General features: G+C 34.3%; 1 protein-coding gene, 1 long non-coding RNA gene and 1 pseudogene across 2 annotated transcripts; 1 reads left to right on the top strand and 2 right to left on the bottom strand.

The window, feature by feature from the left end:
• Positions 1-1,215: 1,215 nt before the first annotated feature.
• LOC120154973 lies at positions 1,216-2,465 on the bottom strand. The gene is made up of 3 exons (XR_005518925.1): positions 2,373-2,465; positions 2,186-2,274; positions 1,216-1,686 (listed from the first exon to the last, which is right to left on the bottom strand). It is a non-coding gene; the product is annotated as an uncharacterized LOC120154973 (long non-coding RNA).
• On the bottom strand, positions 2,466-4,584 carry LOC120154971 (annotated as a pseudogene).
• Positions 4,585-11,885: 7,301 nt separating this feature from the next.
• Positions 11,886-12,326, top strand: LOC120154964. Its single transcript, XM_039166566.1, has one exon. It carries the CDS (start codon positions 11,886-11,888, stop codon positions 12,324-12,326), a length of 441 nt encoding a protein of 146 aa, XP_039022497.1.
• The last annotated feature ends 14,669 nt before the right edge of the window (positions 12,327-26,995 follow it).

Below are 26,995 nucleotides of genomic sequence, written 5' to 3'. Positions count from 1 at the left end.
TGCTTAAATCAACAATAAGCAAGTTTACCCTCAAATGAATTTACAGGTAAACACCATCATATGTTATGGTAAAGGAAAATGACATCTTTGGGATTTTCATTACAGGAGTCATAGCTTAGCACACAAGACAGGAATTTCCGTGAACTTTTTGAATGTAGAATTAAGAGAGAATGAAGAAAGAGAATTTATGACAGTAAATATTACAACCTCAAATGTTAAAACACAAGAGTAAGCCTTCCTTTTCGATAGCTTATCGTTTCTTCCAAGTAATGAATGCTAAATTATGTGATTAACGTGTAAAAGGAAAAGAACCAAAAGATATAAATCATCAAAATGGGGAAACTGAGATTACACTGTGAATTGTGATTACAAAGCTCAACACAATCAAGGGTAATAATCCTAAATATTTCTATTTCCAATCAATCACCAGCATGCTTGTGCCCAGTTTATGATGGACGGAGAAAAACCGCAAGGGCAACACAACGGCTTCACTTACATTAGAGCTAAGGAATGATGATGAAGGTTTACCATAAGCTCTGTAGGAGCAAGTTGGCAAGACCCTGTTCGTCTTTGCTCTATTTTCACCACTGAACATGACACCTTTGGTGTGGACCTTCAAGGCCAGCCAAGTAAATATCCCTGTGAAAACTTTAGTCGCAAGAGACTCGTTTCAAAAACATATCCGCTTAATGCGGACTTGTGATTGTAAAATTATGGAGGTAAAACCGCCTTGCTTAATAACATAAGGCTTAATCACCAATGTGAAACCACACAGTTGATAATATGGAGCTTGCTCTGTCGCCTCATATCAATTCCGGCCGAACTGGACTATTATTGGCTTGCCTTTAAATACATAACCATTTACGAGGTTTTGCAAAGAAGGATAATCCGATTGAAAACAAAATGAGAAATTCATCACCGTATCTAACATAACAAAGAATTTATAGACCTAAAATGAAGCAGTATTCCCTGGGAGTAACTATTACAGTGAGAAATCAATAACAAAGAGTGTGCTAAGAATTACCTATCTTAGAAGATGTTTAAGGTCGCTTGCAAATAAAACTAAAATCTTATTAATAGAAGTATGCGATTTGTATTAATTATACAAGTAGGAGAGCCTCAAGAACACCATTTTGAGCTTCAATAGGTTGTCTTTGGCTAATAACACATTATTAGCCAAAGCTTTTATCTTCGGATATAAGAACTGATGTTTAACTTCACTAGCTTTGTCACAAGAAAAAGATTTATGGCGAAAAGGAACCAGGTTGGCTATTTTGGTAAAAGAACCAGAATGTTGAGAGGATAACAAACTCAAGGAGAGAGCCAATTTATTTTGCCCCACTTTTGTTATTGATAATACCAAAGTAACAAGTTAAGTTCTAGCTGGTTTGGCTTGAGATTTCATTTTGCTCACACCGGTTTGTCCCTGGTCTCGAATTTTAAATGCTGAGGACTAGGTTAACATAAACACTCTCTCAAAGACAACAGTGGGTGTTAAGGCAACTTTTATGGGATACACGAAATAGACAAACTCAGGAAAACAAAAACCTGAGAGCAACATACCAAAGCATGATGGGCAAGTTCAACTGATGGAAAAGTCACAAAAGCTTGACCCCTCATCCTTCCCTCCTGATATCAAAAGATTATTTTCAGCATCGCAATTAGGTAACCACATCACTTTTTGACCTGCATATAAGTGAAATATTTTAAACAGAAAGACTCAATATTTCCATAAGTATAACCACATATTCTTCTGATGTTCAAATTCCAATAATTCAACTCTTGGTTCAATGAAAAAATTCAGATATTTGAGTTTGATATCAGTTTGTGAAGTCAAGTGTCGATTTTCCAGTAAAAAGATCAGTAATTAAGTTGGAAGATGAAATTTATAAAAGCAATGTAAATGAGTTGGAAATTAGCTTCACATTAAGAATGGATTTAGCAGCATCAATGCTTCCAAATAATGATCCTACATCACAACAAGACTTAATCAGCAAAAAACATTTTGCTAATACCAGCAAGGAACAAAGTAATGATGCACTTGAATTCCAAGGAGTTAAAAAGAGCAGTTTTAGCCTGCATAGTTATAAAGTTAACTATTATCTTATTTTCCCATTTATTACGGTCATTGAGCTGCTAAGAGGCCACTATTCAATACATCAAGAAGGAATGCATTTAGTCTCACCAAAGATGAAGTAGAAATCTTCAGGAACAACATCCTTTTGCCAAGTTCTTTATATACAGCACAGAAGCAGGATTACCTGCTGTATAGTTCTGCACAAACCAAGATTCTCGATTCAGTTTATGTTTTCACAGATGCACAAACTCAAGCTAGTTTCCATGATAGTTTGTTGCAAGAACAGCTTTCGTACTTCAACAGATGAGTAAATGGAATCTTGGGAAATTGCATATTTGATTTCATCTACTATCTAAAAGCAATCTGCTGAGATAAGATCCAATTCCTTAAACATTGGAAGGGATAAGATTTCTTCTGGTGGCAACTTCCCCTTCTCCAGTTCATCCGCAGTAGCAAATTGTTTGGCATCTATACCCTCCTCATTAGGTTCCTCTGAAATCTGTTTATAGTCATCATCAGGATCAGCATGTTTCTGCTCATTTGGAATCTGTTTGAGGGCAATTTTGATCTGCGAAAACACCAAGAAGATTGTTAAAATTTAGACAGAGTAAAGCTCATCCTAACATAGTCCCATTAGATAATAGTATGACCTGTAGAAACGGGTTCTTCTTCTTTATCAACGGGATTTCTTTTGGGATCAGGGTGGCAGGTTTCACTCCAACAGCTTCATGAGCTACACTTCTATCAATTGCAGGGTCCACAGTAGCTTCTCGCCTTGCATGCTTCCTTGCAGATCTTGGAGCACCTTTATCACTGGCCTCCTACAAACACGTTAGTAAAGGAACAATGAACAACGAATGAAATCATAAACAGGGTTAAACTTGACTAAAGTAGGCACAGATGTTCTGGTTAATTTAATCTAATATGTGATTATTAATTTTCAGCATTTAGCAGCAAGATCTTGCCTCATCAGAAGACTCCATTTCAGATTCACTAGAAGATGCATCTTCCAAATGAGGCTTTGCAGGTGAGGAGGCAGGAGGTGGGGGTGGTGACTGCAGTGCAGGTACTGGAGGTGGCAGAGGTGGTGTGGGCAAAGCCATACGAAATGGAGCTGGAATGTTCATTTTATTCATTAGGTGCAACACCTGAAATAGAGATACTATATGGTAAGAGATACATATCCAACTGCGGTTAATCCGGTATAATGAAGTAAATATCACACAGAGGATAAAACCTAAGAAGATTAAGAAATATTTAAGTAGGTTTAAAATAAAGGTGAAACTAAGAAAACCTGGGTATATAAGCGAGGAACGGCAATAAGTGCATTAACAATATTGGTCAAAATATTTCCATCCGGTGGAGGATAGGCATATCTGCAACAAAAATATGCATAAACTTTTGTTCATATCTGACACGTTTATTTCATTTAGAAAGAAAACCACGTACTCTATGCAAACTATAAAATCTTTATTGAATAAATGCTTAAGCACTGGTTGCAAAAAAATTGAACCCAATAATTCTATACCATGCATGCATAATGCTTGACATCATATTGGAACCTTCATATTTCAAGCATCTTCTAATAAAGTGTAAAAGGAAACTTGAAAAATAAATAGGAGGAAAGACTCACTCAAGGTGAGAAGGAAATGGATAGTCTACACCAAGTCTAGGAGCAATGGGTTCACTAGAAGGTATTGATCCCAATCTTGAACCTAGACTCGGGTCTATAGTCGAGTTGGCATCTTTCAGCGAAGATGCAGATTGTGAAAAATCCTTTCCAAGCTTAACTCCAGTTTGCTGAGGTTTATTATGTTCGGTTGGCTTACTAGCTCTCTCCACTAACAAGACTTTACCAAGAAACCTCAGGCTGAGAAACCAAATAAATAGGATAATCAGTTAATGATTTCTGATGTTGTATCGATATAAACACATGAAAACATAATTAATAGAACAATCATGATATATAACAATAAGATAGGGGTTCTCATCCAATGCCAGTGAGAGATAACTCGTGCATTTGAAAAAACCTAGCGCCTAACAGGAGATAACAAAAAGAACAAACTAAGCAAGAAATTTACCCGTTTAATTGACAGTGTGCTTGAGAAGCCAATGCTCATTTTTGAAATCCACAAATGCACAGTTTCTTAACCTACATAGCAAAAGGAGGAAAATATGAATCTATAGGATAAAAACATACAATGTGCAAGATCTTAGAAACTAATTCCAAACTGAATAAAATTTACACTGAACCGTCAAAAGTTTAAAATTCATTTACTTTCCACTATAGCAAGGACGAACAGCGAATGCACCATAGTGAGAGAAAAGCCGAAAAAGGGTTTCAGGAGGAATGGACTCAGGAAGATGCCGAATCAAAAGGGTAGCTATCGAATCCCCTTCTAGAGGGTTCGCCGTTTTCCTTCAACACCTTGATATCCAAAATGCTGCATTTGACGACTGCTAAAACGCTGCGAGGTTGGAATAGCAGCCATTAAAACATCACAGCAACTTATTCCCTCTCCTAAAATAATAAAATAATTCAAATACTAAACCTTATAGAAAACAAAGCCATTGAAACGAAGAAGACTAAAAGGAGTATTAACAAACTTATTTTCCAGCTTTGAATTTTGATATGCTTGTTATTTTTTTCTGGATATGGATATTACCAAAACTCATAATATAGTAATATAATAGCAACTTTACAAATTGAAAAACAATAAGAAGAAGAACAAAACATCATCAGCATGGAACATAAAACTACACAAAATTAACAAGAATTACCCTTCTTACAATCACATTTGTGTCCCGAAAAAAGAAAACTTCTCAGAAACCCATGTGATTTCTTAGTTTCCGTATATGTATTTCACATTACAAGGTAAAAGTAAAACCGCACCTTCGAGTTCTAGGTATTGATTTGCTCCGCCTGCTTGCTTCTCTAGCTTGTTCTTCCTCCGAAACAAAATCTCAGGGAGGGTTCTAAAAGGAAATTGACGGGTTCATACAGATAGATCCAATGGAATGATCCATGGAGACTTTGGGGTTTCAAAATGGGCTTCTGAGATCCAAAATCTATGGTTCTGAGCTTTGTTCATGTGCTCATAAAAGAAGAAAGAGCAATAATATTTCTATATCTATAGTCTATTCTATTACTAATATTCTTTGTTTTCTTTTTTTGTTTTGTTTAATAAATCTTATATTTTTATGAAAATTTTAGATTTTTTTGTATATATATATATATATATATATATAAATAACACGTTTTTTTTTCTCTTTATGAATTAGATTTGTTATTATCTTTTCAGTTACGATTATTTAGTTATTTTGTTGATATTGTTCATACTTTAATTTTTTAAGATAATTCTCTCAATTTTGATCGGTATCTACAATCATCGTAAGGATGTCGTACTTGAGTTGTGATCAACTATCAACATATCATCGTGTTATATCATTATGTTAATGTATTGGCGCTTATCATTTACCGCCAACAATAATGTTTGTTGTATTTTTTTATTTTCTTTGAATTGTTTAATTATTTTATTATATGATACTATTTTTCTTATTCGACAATCATTTTTCACTCTTTGATGATTTTAAAAGGAATGATTAGTTAATGTGATTAATCTACCTTATATTTTATAGATTTTTTAATTAAGATTGTGAGTTTTTATTTAGGGTAAATTATGCGTTTAGTACATAAACTATTAGTTTTGGTCTGTTTTAGTACTTAAACTTTCATTTTTATCAAAACCATACCTAACATTTAATTTTTGTTTCATTTTAGTACCCCCGCCTATTATAAACTTAATAGATGAGCTCGTCGATTGCTGGTCATCGCCTTCGTCGACCTATAAAGCCCAAACTTTTCAGCCTGTATTTGACCCTTTGTACGTGATTATGACCTCTATTTCACCGGGAATATCTCAATCTCCCCAAATCAACGATGGAATCTTCAATTTCTTCATCCCCTAATCTTCATTGTCATCCGTCCAATGGGCCTGAAATTGGACTATGTTGGTTGACTCGTCATTCTCTCGTGTTCTACCATTCGGATTGGTCATCTGACCACTAGAGGCCTGGAGTTATGCCATGTCAACCCGTATGTTAAGTTTTTAACGGTGGGAGTATCAAAATGAAACAAAAAGTAAACCTTAGGCATAATTTTGAAAAAATGAAAGTTTAAGTACTAAAATTGTAATTCCTCGAATCTCAGGTCAGTAGTTTAAATCAACCCGATACCCATAAGTAGAACCCATTAGATCTTTTAAATTAGTTTAGACCAATTTTTAGGGTATTGGGCTCAAGTTTGGCCCAATAGTTAAAGGCAAATGATGCTTTTTAATTGGGATAAAAGGAGAAGGGCCAAAAGAGCAATTTAACCATTGCTTGTTTTGAAAGATAAAACCTCCTTATTTTAGTTGTTTTTCACGTGAACCCAAGCTTACCAAACCATTTATCTTTTCTTCTTCCTTTTCAATGGTGGGTTAATGGAGCAAGCTTTTTGAATTCTAAACCTAGTTTGAATCAACCAAGGTAAGAATCTTAATCTCCATCCCTCAAGCTTCAATGCAAGCCCCGAAATCTTAAGTTTTGGTTATGTTTTCAAAATGGGCTTTAACAGGTTTAAGGGATTTAAGAGATTTAAGTTTGTTTTTAATAAATTTGAGTTGTTTACAGTGTTCCTAACTTAGTTTTAACTCCTAGATGTAATGCCCAAGATTTTGGGTTAGGAGTTTTAGGTTAACCCGGGATGGGCCTTGGAATAATTTTTAGCTTAGAAGAAGCCTTGTCCCAAATTGAAGAGGTGTTGGGCTTGAGATAAGCCCAACAAGGGGAAAATGACCATTTTTAACTTCCAACCAAAATCAGGAGGACCAAAAGTGTAATTGGACCATAGTTTAAAATTAAAGCTGAAAATCAATAAAAGAATGTGATATCACGTCTGAAAACTCTATCCCTATTTACTCACCAACTCTTGTTTTCTTTCATCATCTCCTCTTCATCTTCTTCTTCACAGTAATTCCAAAAGATATAAACTTTATAGATTTCTAAGTGTTTCAAGATCAAGATAAGGTAAGAATCAACATGTCCACATTCCTAGCTTCATTTTAAGAAATAAGGGTTTTAGAAATGGGTTTTAGGATGGTTTAGAGAACCCTTAAGTCCATTATGTTTTTCAAGAAGCTTAGACCTTTAGAAGTGTTTTTAAACCTTTCTAAACCCCTAGAATCATATGGTAACCCATGTATTTGGTTATACTTAGAGAAATATATTAGAGAAAGCTCCAAATCTAAGGGGAAGGAAAAACTTACCTTGGGTTGATCCATTGCCCCTTTCCAGCAGCTTAGACACTAAAGTAACTCATTTGTAACTCAACTTTACTATGTGTAAGTTATTTAGATGAAATGTAGTAGGTTGCATGAGCTGGAAGCATTTCCATGGTAGATGCATGATTTGGGTGTTTTAACATGTTTTTAGACCTATTTATGACCCCCTAATATCTCATAAACCACTTAAACATTAGTTGAGGACCTCACTATGGATTTTAGAGTAGAAATACAAGATTTTTGGAGCCAAAACAAAGCCTTTTGTAACAGGGATATCAATACTGTATGAACAGTATCCATATTGATCTTCAGTCAAGCTTAAAACTGGGCAATTTTAAAAGGGAAGTATCGATACTCATTCTTAGAGTATCTATACTAGAGTCCCAGTTTCGATATTGGTTGGGTTGTATCGAGACCAGTTAATTAAAATATAATTTTGGAACCGATACTCACATAAAGTATCGATACCCCAAGGAGAGTATCGATACCGAGATTATTTTTTAGAAACATCAAACCTAAATTTGGTATCGGTACTCAGTCTAGTATCGATACCCAAGGACAAAGTATCGATACTCCTCTAGGAGTATCAATATTGTCTATTCAAATAACCCACTCAATCAGCAGGGTATCGATACCAGTAGATGAGTATCGATACCAATGGTTCAATATCGATACTAAAAGACCAGTATCAGTACTGACGGATAATTTTAGATAAATAATTCAAGGGACATTAGATCATATCCGAGGTACCCTAAACATACTCGGATAATAGAAAATAAGACTTCAAGTGATAACAACAAATAATATTAAAACAATAGAAACGGTGATAACTAAGTTGACATAAAACTAACCTTGTTTGATACTTGGGAAATAGGCAGGACACCCGAGTTCCTTCTAGCACAATATGACAGTCAGTGGATCTAAGTCAGTGTCATGCACTTCAGTGGCCAACTGGGAGTAAATGTCCCAAGACTCGACGAAGTAAGTTGGCGACTATGCACTTCTGATGATGAATTTCGAATCTCACTCTAGATGTACCCGATGGTATATCAGTAATGCTAAAGGGGTACGTGAGCTCCGATATGCAAAATCCCTTAGTCGTACCATGATGCCAACCACAAATTAGTGGTTCAGTAGTTGTATGCTCAGACTTGTGCCACTTGTCATTTTATTAAGTGAATGCATATAGTATAATATAGTTTTTAGTGAGGCACTGAGCTTGTAAGCTCAACGTTTAGATTATGTTTTCGTGCGTAGGATCTTAGGGGCAGTTGGTGGGAAATTATCATCACTAAATATTCTAGTATAGCAGATAAGATTTTCAGGGACCTTTAGAGTACGTCTTGAGTCATCTTTAGAGGACATGTGCTATATATAGACCCTTATGTATATTCAATTGTAACTCTGATTTGCATTTGGTACTATATTATTTTAAGATATAATTTGGGAGTTTCCCATCATTTTGTAAACCCATATTATCTTGTTTTATTTTTATTGCTATGGATGGTTTATTTTTAATGATTATAAATAGTTTTAAAAGAAATTTTTTGGGTTACTATTTTGGTAGTCCCATGTAACATTGTAATTAATGGTTATTCGGGTGATACTAGATTAGGGTGTTACATTTAGTGATATCAGAGTGTCCAGGTTTAATAGTTCCTAGGACCTATGGGTTAGAGTTAGTCAGTGTCTAAAAATGTACATGCCTCTAGGGAGTCAAGAGTACTATAACAACTCGAATGAGGATAATGACCCTTTTTCTCTTTCTAATTTCATATATAACTCATGGAAGATGATCCGACCCATTATTAGGATAGTAGAGACGAGAGTCAAGCCTTACTAGTTTCAGATATCGATGATGATTTCGTCTCGGATACATCTCATCAGAAGGCACCAGTAGATGCGAAGATTGAGGTGATGACCTTTTTCAGAGACTTCACCTCCATACCTATATAGATAGCTAGGTCTCTCCCTAGTTCTTCAACTACACCACCTCCCCTACCATTACTTCTAGCTCAGCCAATGGCCATTTCTCATTAGTCTCCAATAAAGCGACTCCATAGAAATAAGACCACTCAGTGGCTCATAAAGATTTTCACACCCTTATATAGTTACATCTTACCCTAGTGGGTAACCTAAAATGTGTCATCTTGCTGCTTAAGGGTGATGTAATAGATTGGTAAGAGACTTTTGAGATGGAGATGGAGCCATAGAGGCCGATTGGGAGCAGTTTCTCACCGAGTTCAGAGAGAAGTACATCGGACAAATCCATATTGATGACCTGATGGAGCAGTTCATGCACTTGACTCAGGGTGATCGCTTAGTATTGGAGTATGAACGAGAGTTTCTCATGCTTAGAAAATATATAACATATTTGATATCAATTGAGGAGTGTCGCTGTTACCGGTTCAGAGAGGGCCTTCATGGTAACATATTGACCCACCTTACAACTGATCCTCCTAGGATATTTGCTCAGCTGACCCGCTAGGCAAAGGCAGTTGAGAGGGCTTTGAAGAGACAAGCTAGACAGTCCAATGAGGTGACAAATTGTTTAGGAGAGCCATTGAGTCAACAAGACCTTCTCAGGCTCTAAATAAAAGGGCCAGGGATATTCAGGGTTCTTTGAGGCCTCCAACATCTTAGTTTAGGAAGATTAGGTAGAGTTCGGGCCATGGGGGTAGATCCGACTCGAGGAGGATACCATTGAACATAGTTTTGGGGAGTGTTTCCAGTGAACCGTCTAGAGGGTACATATACAATATGTAATCGATGCGGAAAGAGATATCTGGAATATTCCAGTTGGGATTCAGAGGTTGCTATAGTTGCAAATCTATGGATCATTACGCCAGAGACTGTCCAGAAGCATAGGGTACAGCATCAGCGACGACTCAGCGTTCGACACCGTCGGTGTAGAAAAGATAAGGGCCAGCTAGGGGTGGTAGTGTTGTGTCTGGACAATAGAGCCATGGGACTGCTAGATCGGTGACTAGTGCAGAGTCGAGAGTGACATCCAAACAATATGTTATGTGAGCCCGAGAGGAGTTCGATTTGGTAGACGTCATATCAAGTACCTTTACAGTATTTTCTTTACCAATCATCACTTTGATAGACCCCGGTTCCACCCACTCTTACATCTGATCCGACCTAGTTCAAGGGATAGAAATTCCAAAAGAGGACCTGTAGGTAGGTGTTTGATTCTCAAGTCTCATAGGTTTAGACATCCTTGTGGAAAAATCTTCAGGCGGTGCCCAGTGAGGATTCAGGACCAGACCTTCCCCACATATTTGATGGAGTTACCCTTCAGAGAGTTTGACATGATTTTGGGGATGGATTGGCTAACTGAGTACGATGCCATTTTAAGGTGTAAATCCAGGCAGATTAAACTCAAAATAGCCGACAGGACCAAGTTAGAAATGATAATTGAGAGATCCATCCAGCCATGCATAGTATCGATTTTCAAAGCTCAAAAGATGATCGATTGTGGATTTTAGGCCTTCTTGGTTCAATGGTCGACACCCAAATTTTAACCCAAACACTCAAGGATATCCACACAATGCAAGATTTCCTTGATGTGATCCTAGAAGAATTGTTGGGTTATCATCGAGTGTGAGTTGGGGTTTAGCATTGAAGTAATATTGGGTTCAGCTCCGGTGTTCATTGCTCCCTATCCCATGGCACTGATAGAACTAAAAGAATTAAAGGCTCAGATTCAAGAGTTGTTAGAGAATGACTTCATCCAACTGAGCATCTCTATTTGGGGAACGTCGATCCTATTATGAAAAAGGAAGCGTCAAATTTCATCGCTAGATGTCTAGTGTGTCAGTAGGTTAAGGCGGAACACCAGGTTCCTTCAAGTTTGCTATAGCTCATATAGATTCCTTAGTAGAAATGGGATAGGGTGACAATGAACTTTGTGACTGGGTTATCAATGACCAGACCGAGACAAGACGCAGTTTGGATCATAGTTGACCATCTAACCAAATCAGTTCACTTGCTTCTAGTTAGAATGGATTATACCCTTGAGAGGTTAGCTCAGTTGTACATCCATGAGATAGTTAGATTGCACAGTGTATCGAACTCCATTATATCAAACATAAATCATTGATTCTCTTCTCATTTTTTGGAAACCCTCCACAAATCCTTAGGCACCAAACTACACTTCAACACAATATTTCACCCTCAGAGAGATGGTTAGTCAGAGTGAGTTATCTAGATCCTCAGGGATATGATCAGGTGCACTGTCATTGATTTAGAGGGTAGTTGGGAGGTCTATTTGTCGTTAGTGGAGTTTACCATCAACAACATCTTTCAGTCGAGCATCCTGATGGCTCCTTATGAGGCCTTGTATGGGCGCAAGTGTAGGACTCTGTTATGCTGGACAAAACTCAGTAAGGGTAAGATAGTGGGCCCAGATTTGATCAGAGAGGCAGATGAGAAAGTTCAGTTGATCCAAAACTGATTAAGAGAAGCTTTTGGATAGACGAATGTCTTACACAAACTTGAAGCGTAAAGACATTGAGTTCATAGTTGAGGATAATGTGTTCCTCAAGGTTTCCCCTTGGAAGAAAGTACTCCACTTTGGGCTCAAAGGAAAGTTGACCACTCCTTTTATAGGACCTTATGAGGTACTTGATAGAGTCGGACGAGTGGCTTACAGGTTAGCCTTACCACCAGAGTTAGAGTGCATCCACAATGTGTTCCACATATCTATGCTCAGAAAACACCGCTCTGATCATTCGAACGTTATACCCTTAGAGTATATAGAGGTTAGTTCAGATATAAACTATTCGAAGGAACCAGTCAGAATCTTGGCAATCGAAGTGAAAGAGTTAAGTAACAAGAGAATTCCTTTGGTAAAGGTTCTATGGAGGAACCATGACGTCAAGGAGTTAACTTGGGAATCAAATGAGGACATGTGGCTTTAGTACCCTCACATTTTTTTATCCAGGTAAATTTCAAGGACAAAATTTTTATTATAAGGGGAGAGTCGTAATGCCCCATATTTCGGGTTAGGAGTTTTAGGTTAACCCGAGATGGGCCTTGGATTAATTTTTAGCTTAAAAGAAGCCTTTACCCAAATTAAAGAGGAGTTGGGCTTGAGCTGGGCTTGAGTTAAGCTCAACAAGGGGGAAAAGGGACATTTTTAACTTCTAACCAAAATCAGGAGGATCAGAAGTATAATTGGACCATGGTTTAAAATTACAGCTGAAAAACAATAAAAGAAGGCAATATCACATCTGAAGCCCCTCATCCCCATTTGGTCATTAACTCCTATTTTATTCCCTTCTCTCATCTACAAATTCTTCTTCACACTAATTCCAAAAGATAGAAACTTTATAGATTTCTAAATGTTTCAAGATCAAGATAAGGTAAGAATCAACATCTCCGCATTCCTAGCTTCATTTTAAGCTCCCAAATACAAGGTTTGGCCATGGTTTTGGAAATACAGTTTAGGAGGGTTTAGAGAACCCTTGAGTTCCTATTTGTTTTTTTTAAGAATAGACCTTTAGAAGTGTTTTTAAACCTTTCTAAACCCCTAGAATCAGATGGTAACCTATACACTTGGTTATGCTTAGAGAAAGAGGTTGGAGAAATCTCCAAATCTAGGGGGAATGAAAAACTTACCTTGGGTTGAGCCATTGCCCCTTTCTAGCAGCTTAGACACTCAGGTAACTCATTTCTAACTCAACTTTACCATACGTAATCCATTTAGATAAAATGTATTAGGTTGCACGAGCTTGAAGCATTTCCATGGTGGATGTATGATTTGGGTGTTTCAACATGTTTTCTGGCCTATTTATGACCCATAATATCACATAAAACACTTAAACATTAGTTAGGGACCTCACTATAGGTTTTGTGGTAGAAAGATTGAATCTGTTGAGCCAAAACAGAGCATTTCGTAGTAGCGGTATCGATATTGTATGAACAGTATCGATATTGTTCTTCACTCAAGCTTAAAATTGGGCAATTTTAAAAGGGAAGTATCGATACTCATTCTCAGAGTATCGATATTGGGGTCTTGATTTCGATACTCGTTGGGTGGTATCGAGACCAATTAAGCAGAATACAATTTTGGCACCGATACTCACATAGACTATGGATACCAAGGTAGGGGTATCGATACCCTAAGAAGAGTATTTTTCAAAAACATTGAACTAAATTTGGTATCGATACTCAGTCCAATATCAATACCCAGGGCTAGAGTATTAATACTCCTTTAGGAGTATCGATAATATCTATTCAAATAACCTAATCAGTCAGTAAGGTATCGATACCAGTAAGTGGGTATCGATACCAATGGTTCGGTATCGATACTAAGGGATCAATATCTGTACTGACGAACAATTTTAGATAAATAATTCAAAAAATATTAGATCAGACCCGAGGTACCTCAAACACACTCGGATAATAGTAAATAAGACTTCAAGAAATAACAACAAATAATATCATAACAGTAGCAACATTGATAGTTAGATTGACATAAAACTAGCCTTTATTTGACGCTCGGGAAATAGCTAGGATACCCGAGTTTCTTTTAGCAAAATACGACATTCAGTGGATCCAAGTTAGTGCCATGCACTTCAGTTGCCAATTGGACGTAGATGCCCCAAGACTCGACATAGTAAGTTTGCGAGTGTACGCTTCTAATGCTGAATTCTGGATCTCACCTTAGGTGTACCCGAGGGTACATTGGCAGGGGTAAAGAAGTATGTGAGCTTTGAGATATAGAATCCCTCAGCCGTACCTTGATGCTTGCCATAGATTAGTAGTTCAATAGTTGTATGCTTAAACCTGTGTAACTTACCATTTCATTTAGTGAATGCATATAATGTAGTTTCTAGTAAGGCACTGAGCTCGTAAGCTAAGCGTTTGGAACGTGTTTTCGTGAGCAGGTTCTTAGGGGCATTTCGTGGGAAGTTATCGTCACCAAATATTCTAGTGCAACTGACTAGATTTTCAGAGACCTTCAGAGTACGTCTTGAGTCATATTTAAAGGGAATATACTATATATGGACCCTTATGTATATTCAGTTATAACTCTAATTTGTATTTGGTACTGTATTATTTTGAGATATAATTTGGGAGCTCCCTATCCTTTTGTAAACCCATATTATCTTGTTTTATTTTTATTACTATGGATGGTTTATTTTAAGTGATTATAAATGGTTTAAAAAATTTTGGGTTACTATTTTGCTCATGTAATATTGTAATCCATGGATCTTTGGGTGATTCTGGATTAGGGTGTCACACTAGATAAATTAGTAATCCTTTTCTTACCTTTGTTTAGCTAAGGAAGTGGGAGAAAGTTATAAGCCAAGGGGGAAAGAAAACGTGCCTCCTAGTTAATTTGATAGAGGTTTACTAGAAAAAAATATCAGATAACACACTCACAACTTCTCATAGCAATTGTGGGTCATTAGAAATATGTCATAGCTATAGAGTTGAGTTATGAAGCTTAGATATGCTTTTCATGGTAGATTTTATCTTTGATGTTATTAGCATGTATTAAAGCCTTATTTATGACCCCTATGATCACATAAAACATTAATAATCATTGGAAAACCTCAAGGTAGAGAAATTGGGGAGTTTGAGGGGCAATTTCATGGCCAAATTGGGCATTTTTAAGTGTGAGTATCGACACTGTAAGAAGTAATATTGATATTGTTCTTGTTAAGGGCATAATATGAGAGTTTTTGAAGAATAGTATCGATACCCTTGTAGGAGTATCGATACTAAGGGTTCGGTATCGAGACTGGGGTGCTTGGTATCGAGACCAGTGTTCCAAAATATCATTTTGGTATCGGTACTCTAGGAGAGTATCGATACTCAGGGTTGAGTATCGATACTTTCCACAGGGGTATTGATACTTCTCCTTTGTTTTTAAGATGACATAGCTAGAGGGTATCGATACCCTTAAGAGAGTATGGATACTAAAGAGGTGGCATCGATATCGAGAGGCTAACATCGATACCAAGGTATGTTTATGGGCATGAAATTCAAGGGACTTTAAAAAGTGATGAGGTTTCATAAAAGCTTTATAATTACTCTAAAATAAGACTACAAGTGAGAACAATAATAATACTTAATTACATGTAGAAATGAGATAAATTGGGGTGACATAAAACTAGCATTGCTTAATGCTCGGGAAATAAACAGGACACTTGAGTTCCTTTAGTAAAGTTAAGGGTGTCGAATGTATAGAATCATTTCGGATATCCTTATGGAGTGCACAAGGCACTTTAACCTAACTAACTAGGGCCAAGGTCTGACACTTGCAAGGGGTGGGTTAGTCGAGTGTGTTGGCCGATACAGAGATTTTAGGCACCATCCTTGGTAGACTAGAGAGATGTGTGAGCTTCGAGATGCAGAACCCTCAGCCGCACCATGATGTCTACCATAGAGTAGAGAGTGAGTATACAAGTATACTCATAATTTACTAGTCTAGGGTGTTACAAAAACATACCAAAAAGAAACTAAACACATAGTTTACCCTTTATTTATTTATTTAATTAAATTAATTATTTCATTTAAAAATTTAAATTTTGAGATCAAAAGTAAAAGAAAATTTTATGAACAAAACCTTATTATTGTTTTGAAAATATTTAAAAACATTAGTGACAGTAATTAATATCTTGGATGTTATGATGAACCTGAAGATCTCTTGCCGTCATCAAATTGGTATGAATTTAATTTTTTAAAGAACTTGACAGAATGCTTGCATTTGCAAATTCTTTTGTAACCCATTTGATGAGTTAAAGATTGACTGTACTCCATTTTATTAAAAAAATATATATAGTAAGACATTTTGGACATTCTTTCATCAACAACAAAAACAAATGTGTACCAGATTTCATCATTGTCTGCTTTTGTCTTCTTTCTTTCATTAAAAATCAAAATATTAATTTTATCATTATTTCAACTTAAAATTATATGTACTCTTCTAGCAAAATCAAATCAAACTCTATCGTTTAAGGGTGACAAATAAGAACTTTTTTGAGCGACATTAGTGATTAAAAATAATATTATTATGTCTTAAAATTTTTGTGTTGAATAGTTTTATCTACGAGATATATGTGCGTTTTTAATGATTTAGAAATATTTTAAATAGAGACTGACTTGTATCACTCCAAATTATTATTTTTTAAATAATTATATCATTATTTTAATTTAAAATTTCCATGAACATTTCCATGAATTAAGTTGGGAAGATTTTGATGCATCTTGAGTGCAAATAGATAAGATCAGTGAAGGTAGCTGTGTACCTACCCCACCTTCTGTTTTCTTTCACACACATGAAAAGAAAATGCTTTAAATACAAAATCTACTGACTATGAAGTTGATACTTGGGATTGTCAGTATCTTAAAAAACAAAACACTCTGTTCAATTATTACAGAATCATTCACTTTCCTGAATTTAAAAGCAAACTGCTGGCTGCTTGTTTTCTTTTCTGCAATTATTGTTGCTCAAACCTTGGATTTCCCTAATTATTGCACCCTTCAATTATTTTGAGGATGATCTGTTAGTTAATTTTTAGGGTTAGGATTTGGGTTTTAATTAATGGAGAACAAAGAAATTAGTCCCCTAAAAGAAAAAGTCCACTGTACAACTTTCTCCAACCAAACACATCACAAAACAAACTATAAAAATAATGTCTGTCATCTTGACTTTTTCCCTTTTTTATGTAACCAAAAGCCTTCATGGGATTCAAAAAAATCTCATCTTTTTGAAGCTTACATGTGAGTGCACAACTTAACCTTATTGCTTACTCATCTTTGTGTATATACTAATCTTCTCCTTATCTGTCTCATTGCCAGCGAACTGTTTCATACTATGAAACAGTGGCTTGATTCCATTTCATACAATACTAGCTATTTAATAGGATACCATTTGTACACTTTACACTATCAAATAAATGAGGAGCAACCATGTTCTCATGAGTAGTTGCAAAGTTATCACTCATCATTGAATCCCAAAACTATAGAATAAAGATTGTTGTATTTCTTTTGGATCTTCTTCGTTAAAAGCATTTTCATATTCTTTGTTTATAAGGTCTCTGAAGTTCCTAGAAGTCTTTGGAGTTCTATATCCTTCGGACAGCTGCAGTCCTTTGATCTGATTGTCACACTCTAATTTAGGGACTAAAGTTTTTATTAATTTAAAATTATGGTTTAAACTAGAAAGTTCATTGGAGTTTTAAAACAAATTTGTAAAATGGGAAAAACTCGAGGACTAGAAATATGATTTTACCTTTTTTTATATAGTTGAGTTATAAATCCCTTATCTGAAAAGCTCAATTTTCATACTTTCCAAATTTAGTAGCCCATTTCTCTCTCTTCATTGTCTTTTTTTCATTTCTCTTTCTCCAAACACTTTCAATCCTTGTTTCATCGCCGATCAATCTTAGTTATTTTAACACTCCTATCATATATACGTATTCAAATACGAATTAGAGATATCACATCAATCATTTAAAACGTTTCTTAGTCAAAAACAATTAATTTTTTTTTATTTTAAAATCGTCAATTTATTCTATTTTAATAACATTTTCTTAATCGCATAAAATAGAAATAAAATATTTTAACATCCATTTCAAATCTGCTTTCTAATGCAATGTAAAACATAACTACATTAATAATTTATAGACAATTCTTATTCATATACATGACAACTAGAAAATTTCAATTTCAATAGGATGTCATTACTGATACCTCTGAGTATTCCTTAATGTTTGATGTCAAGCCCAGCTCCCAACTCTTTTCGTTTTCTTTTATCTACGTGTGAAGCAATCACAAGCTAAGTATTCACTTAATGAAACATATATAATTAAAGTAAGGCATTTTAAAAATATGAAAAGATCATAAATAACCAAAGTACTATAACTAATATATAAAAATATATGAATATAAAAATTGACTTATCACAGTCATTCCTTTGACATGTACCCTGTAAAACAATAAGTCTCAAGTATTAGGCATTCAATGCCTAATCAGAATATTCAATAAAATATTGTTTTCTTTTAAATCATATAACATGTATAAACACTTTATCAGATATCAGGCATATCATGCCAAATCAGAATACGTAATGAACCGTTTACTTTCATCTAAATCAAATAACTTGTACTGTTCACATATTAAAGTATAGCCCAATGTATATTGTTACAGATTATTAGGCTAACTTTTAGAAAAAATATACATTTCATTAATTGTAATATATTTAGCTACCTAGTTTAGATATACTAGCTTGTGTATATATAACCATTTTCTATTGATGAATTAAACCTACGAAACTACTTTCTCTATTGTTTTTACATGGTATCAGATGTACTAAAATATTCGAGTGTTTAAAATAATTTTTTGGGGGTGTTTGGGTATCGAACAAAAGGAGTGGTTTTTGGTCGTTTTTCACCGGTAACTTTTGGAGGCCAATCTATCAACATCGCTAGCACTAATAGGTCCACCGTGCGCCGATCGATCGATCTGGATAGATCGATAACCAAATTCCCTGCTCGTGAAGCTCATGCGCCACCACAAGCATTCGCCACATAGTCACAGGCCGACTCATGAGGGTGCATGACCGCCTGTTTTTCAACACCGTTTTCTTCCACCACTGTCTCTACTTGATTTTGACCATATCCTACCGTCGTTTATTATTTTCGATTTGTTTTTTGGTCGGGTGTCTCCTTTTTTTGGTGTTTTATTTGCTTATCGATTTAATTTCCTTCGCGGGTTGTCTGCTATCTTGCACTTATGGCTGATAAAAAGAATATATAAAATTCTTCAATGGTTGTTACAATATTTGTGGATGAGAATGCCAAGTTCCTTCATCTTCGAGAAACTATGAAACAATCATCTAGTCTCATTTCTACCCTTGTTGAGTCAGGTAAATCCAATACATATCTTGTTTCCACCTCATCAAAATGGGTCATTGATTCTGGTGCAACAGACCACATGATAGATAACCCCAGTCTTCTTTTCACTGTTGCACATGACATGTATCCACAATCTTCTTTTTCATTTTAAATCTCATTCTATCACTCCTGTTACTTTAGTCGATGGTTCCACATCCACTGTTATTGGATCCAGCACTCTACTTCGTATCTTACTTTATCATATGTTTTGGCTTACCATAATTATCTTTTAATTTAATTTTATTTAGTAAACTTACGCGTCTCCTTAACTGCTCAGTCTTATTTTTCCCGGTTATTGTTTGTTTTAGGATCTCTTGACGAAGAAGACTATTGGTAAAGAACATGAATCTGATGGTCTCTATATCCTCGATACCCAAGAACCAGAAATTGTTGTCTATACTAGAACTGTCACTCATTTTGAAGAACATTGTTGTTTAGGTCATCCCTCATTCTTTTCTTTAAAGAAAATTTATCCTCAATTTTCAAACTTAAGGTCTTTGGATTGTGAATCTTGTCAGTTTGCTAAGCATCATCGTCTTAGTTCACACCCTAGAGTCAATAAGCATTCCTCTTTCCTATTTGAGTTAGTCTATTATGATGTTTGGGGTCCTAGTCCAGTTATATCTAAACTTGATTTTCGGTATTTTGTCATCTTTTTTATGATTATTCTATAATGATATGGCTTTATTTGATGAAATCTCATTCTGAATTGTTTACTTTTTTTTTTCTTTATGTGTTAAAATTCGAACTCAATTTGGTACACTTGTTCAAATTTTACGAAGTGATAATGCAAAAGAGTATCTTTTAGGTCCTTTTTAAAAAGACATGTTTGAACAAGACATGCTCCATCAACTTCATGTGTTAACAAACCCTTCTTAAAACAATATTGTTGAAAGAAAAATAGGCATATTCTTGAAACTGCTTGTGCCTTGTTATTTTATATGCATGTTCCAAAATGTCTTGGGCTGATGCCTTGTCAACCACTTGCTTTCTTGTCAATCTTATGCCTTCTTTTATTTTGTTGGGTAGAACACCTTTCCATACTTTGTTCTCAAATAAAAATTTATTTTTCGTCTCACTGAAAATTTTTTGTTGTACTTGTTTTGTTTGGGATGTTCATCCTCATGTTACAAAGTTTGATCCTAAGTCCTTGGAATGTGTGTTTCTGGGGTATTCTCGTGCACAAAAAGGTCATCATTGTTATTCTCCAAGTTTGGGTAGGTATCTTGTGTTTGCTGATTTTACTTTTTTACAACAAACATCATTCCATTTTTCTTCAGGTCATGTGCATCAAGAGGATAATGATTTCTTAATTTATCATATCCCGTCAAACTTGGATTTGTCATCTTCTACATTAGTTCAGCCTTCATTTGTTAAGCCTCCCATTAAAAACACCTACTCCCATCGCCCACAACTGCCCAGTTTCAACCTGGTTATAAAGGTACCAGAATCATGTCCTGATGATCCATTATCTTCGTCATCAATTTGATTACCACATATGATCTTGATCTTCCTATTTCCCTTCCAAAAGGTAAACGTAAGTGTACATACCAATGTTTCCTATTATCTCCTATAATCATTTGTCCTCCTCTTCTCGTGTTTTTCTTACATCCTTAGATATTGTTTCTATCCCTAAAATTGTTCGAGAGGCATTAGCTCATCTGAGATGGCGTACAACTATGCTTGAAGAAATAATGCTCTAGAGGACAATGTTAAGTGAACTTTTGTCCCTTTACCTACTGGTAAACTAGATATTGGGTACAATTGGGTGTTTACTGTTAAATTTAATCATGATGGCTCTATTAATTGATTGAAAGCTCAACTTCTTGCTAAAGGATATGCTCAGACTTATGGAGTGGGTTATTATGATATGTTTTCTCTTATTGCTAAACTTGTTTCTTTTTTATTATTCATCTATCTTGTAGCCACTTTTGATAGTCATTTGCATTAGTTAAATATAAAGAACACCTTTTTTCATGGTGATCTTGAGGAAGATGTATATATGGAGTAACCACCTGATTTTATTGCTCAGGAGAGTATAGAAAGTATGTCGTATGAAGAAATATCTATATGGCTTGAAACAAAGTCCTCAAGATTGATTTGGGAAATTTACTCAGGCTATTGAGATATTCAGGATGTAGAAAAGTGAGTCAGTCAATTCTTTTTTCTTTAGAAAGTCTGATGGAGGCATTATCTTGTTAGTGGTTTATGTGGATGATAACGTTAACATTAGAAGTGAAGCTAGTGAAATTTCATCTCTAAATTCCTTTCTTCACACTCAGTTTCACACCAAAGATTTAGGGATATTAAATTATTTCTTAAGAGTTAAGGTGAACAGGAGTAAAAGAGGAATCTTTCTATCCCAAAGTAAATATGTACTTGATTTATTATTGGAGATGGGAAAATACCTTGCAGTACTCCAATGGTACCTAATCCACAATTAACCAAAGAAGGAGAATCTTTTGAAGATCCTGAGAGGTACATTCAAATTATTGGAAAATTAAACTATCTTACGATAACATGTCCTAATATTTGGATCTGATAAGTGTTATGAGTCAGTATATGTCATCTCCAACTGTTGATCATTCAAAAGTAGTAGAATAAGTTTTGCATTATCTGAAAAGTGCTCCTAGACTGGAATTTCATATAGCAATCATGGTCATATTAGGATCGAATGTTTTTCAGACACTGATTATGCATGATGCAAGGAAGATAGAAGATCTACCTCGAAATAATGTGTTTGATGGTGGTAACTTGGTTTCATAGAAGAGTAAGAAACAGAATGTGGTCTCATGATCTAGTGTTGAAGTTGAATATAAGCAATGACCAAGTTCGTATGTGAAATCATATGGGTATATTAGCTCCTCAATGAAGTTGTAATACTCTAAATTTTAGTTAATAGCCAAAATATAAGTTTTAAAAGTGTACTGACTAAAGTATAAACTTTGAAAAAATTTAGAGACTAAAAATGTAATTTTGAGAAGTTATATATTTTAGCCTGTAAATGAACAATTTCTCTTTAAACAAGAATTTTTGTGGGAATCAGAATTTTGGTACGTGATTTGTATTAAAAGCTATAAAGTAATAAAGTTCGATATAGAAATCGAATAATGGGATCAAACCAGAAATTCATGAAAATTTGAAGGATATTAGATGAGGGTTGGAAATATTATTTCAATATTTCATACACCAAATTTAGGGTATAACAAAAGTAGGTTTTAAAGTCTCAGTACTAACAAAACTTGGTTTGATAATCAATATGTGCTTCATATTGCTTCCAACTCTGTCTTCCATGAATGAACTAAACCTATTGAAATTGATTGACATTTCATTCATGAAAAGACACAATAAGGTTTGGTCACTACTGGATATGTGAAGATCAGAGAATGACTAGGAGATATTTTCACAAAGGGTCTCAATGGAATCCGATTCTGTTATCTATGTAACAAGTTAGGCATGATTAATATCTATGATCCAAATTGAGGGGGTGTTACGGATTATTAGGCTAACTTTTAGAAAAAGTATTTATTCCATTAATTGTAATATATTTAGTTACCTCATTTAGATATACTAGTTTGTGTGTATATAACCCTTTTCCATTTATGAATAAAACCTACGAGACTACTTTCTCTACATTTTTTACATATATTAAATGAGAATGTATGGTGAATGAGTTAGACGAGTATTCATATATTGCACTTTTAGTGCCAGATAGACGTACATGTATTGTAAAATACAATACACTATACCATAATTCAGAAATATCATAATGCCAAAATCAAACGCATCATGTATTGTTTTTCTCAATAATACCATAGTCCAATATCAAACGACTATGTAATCAATGTAACTAATACCAAACACCAAAATCAGATGTGTTAATACATAATGCAGCTGTTATACTCTACCTCTATGACATGCCAACTATACCAGACTACTCAATACAAATACACTAGACATTTCTTATCAAATCACTTATCATTCAGATATCAAATAATCAAAATCAATAATCTTATTTATTTATCAAAAACCATTGTGTTGGGAAATTCATACCTGATAACATCCACAATCCATTTCAGAAAATTATTTCAAATATCATTTAATAAAATATCATATAAAAATGCATTGAATAATTTATACTCAAATCATTTGAATATCATTTTGTAAACAATATAAAAGTAAATCATAATATATTTTAAATACTTTTCTTTCCAAATCATTCGAGGTTTCTCATCACAAGTCATTCGAGGTTTCTCATAATAAGTCATCCTCGTATCATATACAATAGTATAAAAATAATAATGCACTCACCTTGTAATGCCTCACTAGTGAATCTATGTTTTTGATATAAGCCTTATTCTTGTACTTTTTCCTTAGCTTTAAGCTTACTCTTATCACGATCTCGAGTACAATCTACACGAGTATAATTTACAACATATAAAATTCAAAGCATATGTTAGTATCTTCACTAACACAATAGGCATATATTGGCACAAAAATTGCTTAAAATGCAGTTGATGCATATTCGATATAAGTTCCATTTCAAATGATTAATACTTACTTTAACACATTAAAATACAACTTCAAAATTCCTAATATTCATATCCATCCAATAGTTCTCATATTCATCTCAATTTTACATTATTGACCAATAAAATGAATTCATTTAGAATTCACCCCAACTTTTCCAATTTATTCAAAATGATCCCTTTGTCACTTCACTTAAAATTCATTACTAATCACCAATTTCAACATTCCAACAATGTATTCAAACAAGTACATCCACATTTTCATATTTAGCAAATATTTCCCTAAATTTCCCAATAATTTTGATTTGGTCCCAAAATTATACAAACTTCCAAAATGATCCAATTCAACATTCTAACATCAAAATCAACATTCTAACATTTAATTTCAGTACAGTACATCAACTTTCAAACAGTTGCATCTTACTCCCTCAATTTTCCATAATATGTGAAATGGTCTTTATAACTTTACAAAGTTTTAAATTGGTCCAAACCACTTTCCAAAGCATGCAGAGTCATACATACACCATTTTTAACCCTTGTATAATTTGTCCATAATTTTTCTCAATTTTTTTCACTATGGCTGAATATAATAAGGTGATCCTAGGTTGATTTTCAACTTGATTCAAGCATGAACTCAAGCTCTACACAACCTTTCCATGCTTCTACAATCATTTCCATATCAATATCAATTAAAACAATAAATTTCCAGCAAAACTCTAAGGTGACCGAAACTTTCATAAACATTGCTACATAGTTAATCATCACACATGCTTGAAAAGAACTCCACAACATTAAAATCCAACTTTAATTCATAAAAATCCAACCTCCCCTTCATCCACCCAATTCATGAAACTAATCATACAAGCAAGAATAACATGAACTATTTATTCCAAATGATAGAGAATTTGATGTACATCAATTCTCTATTTCATACCTTAATCCAAAAATCAAATATTCAAGATTAAAAATCAAAAAGAAAAACTTACTCACCTTTTCTATGGATTCGTGGAAAAATGAGAGAAAGATGATGAGTTTTTCTTGATTATTCTTCGAAAATATCTCTTAACACATGTTAGAAATTAATTAAATGGATTTAAAATTGATTACCTTTTTACCATTACTAAATCACGATAATTACCACCATGTCATTACCATGAATTCATCATCATTTTCCTTACATCATAAAAGTCAAATATGAACAAAAATAATCGTTATTTCTAACTTTGTCCTTGTAATTTTCAAAACTTACAAACTAGTCACTCATATCCAACGATTTCAGTTGAACATGAAAAAATCAACTTAAATACAACAATCCATGTTAATTTTACCCAATCAAAAATATGGAAATGAAAATATTAACCTTTTATTGCCATTCTTCAAAATTTCCTGAATTTCCGTCTATATCCGATTATCCAAATTTTTTTATCGGACTTTACTTCTTTAAAGCATTTTATACAAATTCTGAAACAAAAATTTGATTTACACAAAAATGTATTTCTTGTGGTTAACTATTCACTTATTAGATAAAATTTCTTTTTGGGAAATTTACCATTTTGGCCTCTAAACTTTTCCCAAATTTTACTTTACCACTAAACTTTCAAAAATTACATTTTAGCCATTAGTCAAAATTTTGGAGGTATTACAGTTAGTTGACACCGCCCATACCATCATGTTCCTAGTGAAATTTTAAGTCCACCAATATCTGAATTTCTATCGTTGTCACTGGCATGTGAGAGGGTGAGGAGGAAGAAGTTTTCTCGATATTGCAAAAACCAATATTTCGTCGTTCTTCGTCATGAAACAACACTGGTAAGTGAATCTCGAGCCCTTGATTAGCAATTATGAAAAATTTTATAGAATTTCAGCAATCAACACTTCCTCATGCACCCCACACGTCACTCTCTATGCGTGTGTGTTATTTTTCGTATAAGAACTTCTATAAATCGGTCTAGACTGGTCTGAGCCGAGCCAACTGCCTGAACTGAGCCGTGAACAAAGCAGAGATGACGGTCTGAGCTGAGACACGAATTGAGCCAATTCGAGTACCCGAGCCGAGTCGCGAACTAAGCCAAGCCATGAACCAAGTCGAGTCGTGAGTCGAGTTGAACCGAGCCATCGTTGATCGTTGACCACCGTTAACAGGCCGTTAACTTTTTCCAATTCCACCCATCCTAATGTTTTTGACTTTTTGAGTCTATTTTTAGGGTTTGTTTTACCAAATTCAAACCTAGTAAGTTATGTTTTAGCATTTTATCTTTTGATTCGATCTACCTTTCCCGATTAAGTTTCATTTCTGAAGAAATTTGTTTTTCTATATATATGAGATATTATTGGATTTTGAATTCAAGTTTGAGGTCAATCAAATAGAGTTTAAATGGTTGATCGATGTAGCTAAAAAATTGAGGTAATATATTACTACATTTTTGCTTGCGTTATGGATCACGTTGATATTGGTTAATGCATGAATGATTATGATTAGTCATATGTGTAGAGTTAATTATTTCAAAACTCAAACTAAGTGCAATAAAAAGTTAGTGAATTGAATAAGACTCATATGACTCGTGTAAGATACTAGAATGCTGATAAGAAATAATTCCAAGTTTAGTGATTAATTTGTAAAGAATTAACCTCTAGATCCTTAAATTATGATTATTTTCATTAAAAGTTTTAACATCATAAATGCTAGGATAAAAAAATTACAAGATTACCCTTGATATGTAAAAATATAATGGATTGACTCTGATAGTGAAATTGACATGAGAATTCGTTATTGACTTGATAAAACTATAGATTCACTATTTTAAACTAATGATTTGTTTAAAAAATCTTGATAATCGATTCCTAACCTTCAAGATTGCAACATACTAAAATATTTTAATTTCTGAATAAATATATAAAGATCAATTTATCGAAAGTACTATATATCTCTCAATTGATTGAAATGACCAAAATACTTTAGAGATTCGAAATTACTAAAATAACCTCGAGTACTGAAATGACCTAAATACCCTCATGACCTAAAAATAAGTGAATTTCATTGTATAAATTTTGGAAACACTGATAAATCTAAATGTTGTATCACCCATAAAGGTTATGAAGCACGACCCAAGCATGTAAATCATTCTTGATACTGTTACAATATAGAAATAA

The sequence above is a fragment of the Hibiscus syriacus genome, unplaced genomic scaffold (assembly GCF_006381635.1).
Source record: "Hibiscus syriacus cultivar Baekdansim isolate YM2019G1 unplaced genomic scaffold, ASM638163v2 tig00111156_pilon, whole genome shotgun sequence".
Lineage (NCBI taxonomy): Eukaryota > Viridiplantae > Streptophyta > Magnoliopsida > Malvales > Malvaceae > Hibiscus > Hibiscus syriacus.
The sequence above is the reverse complement of the archived record's forward strand: the minus strand, read 5'-3'. Positions and strand labels throughout refer to the sequence as shown.

Excerpts from the sequence above, each read along its gene's own strand:
- LOC120154964 (XM_039166566.1), top strand. The coding sequence starts at position 11,886 with ATGTCTTACACAAACTTGAAGCGTAAAGACATTGAGTTCATAGTTGAG.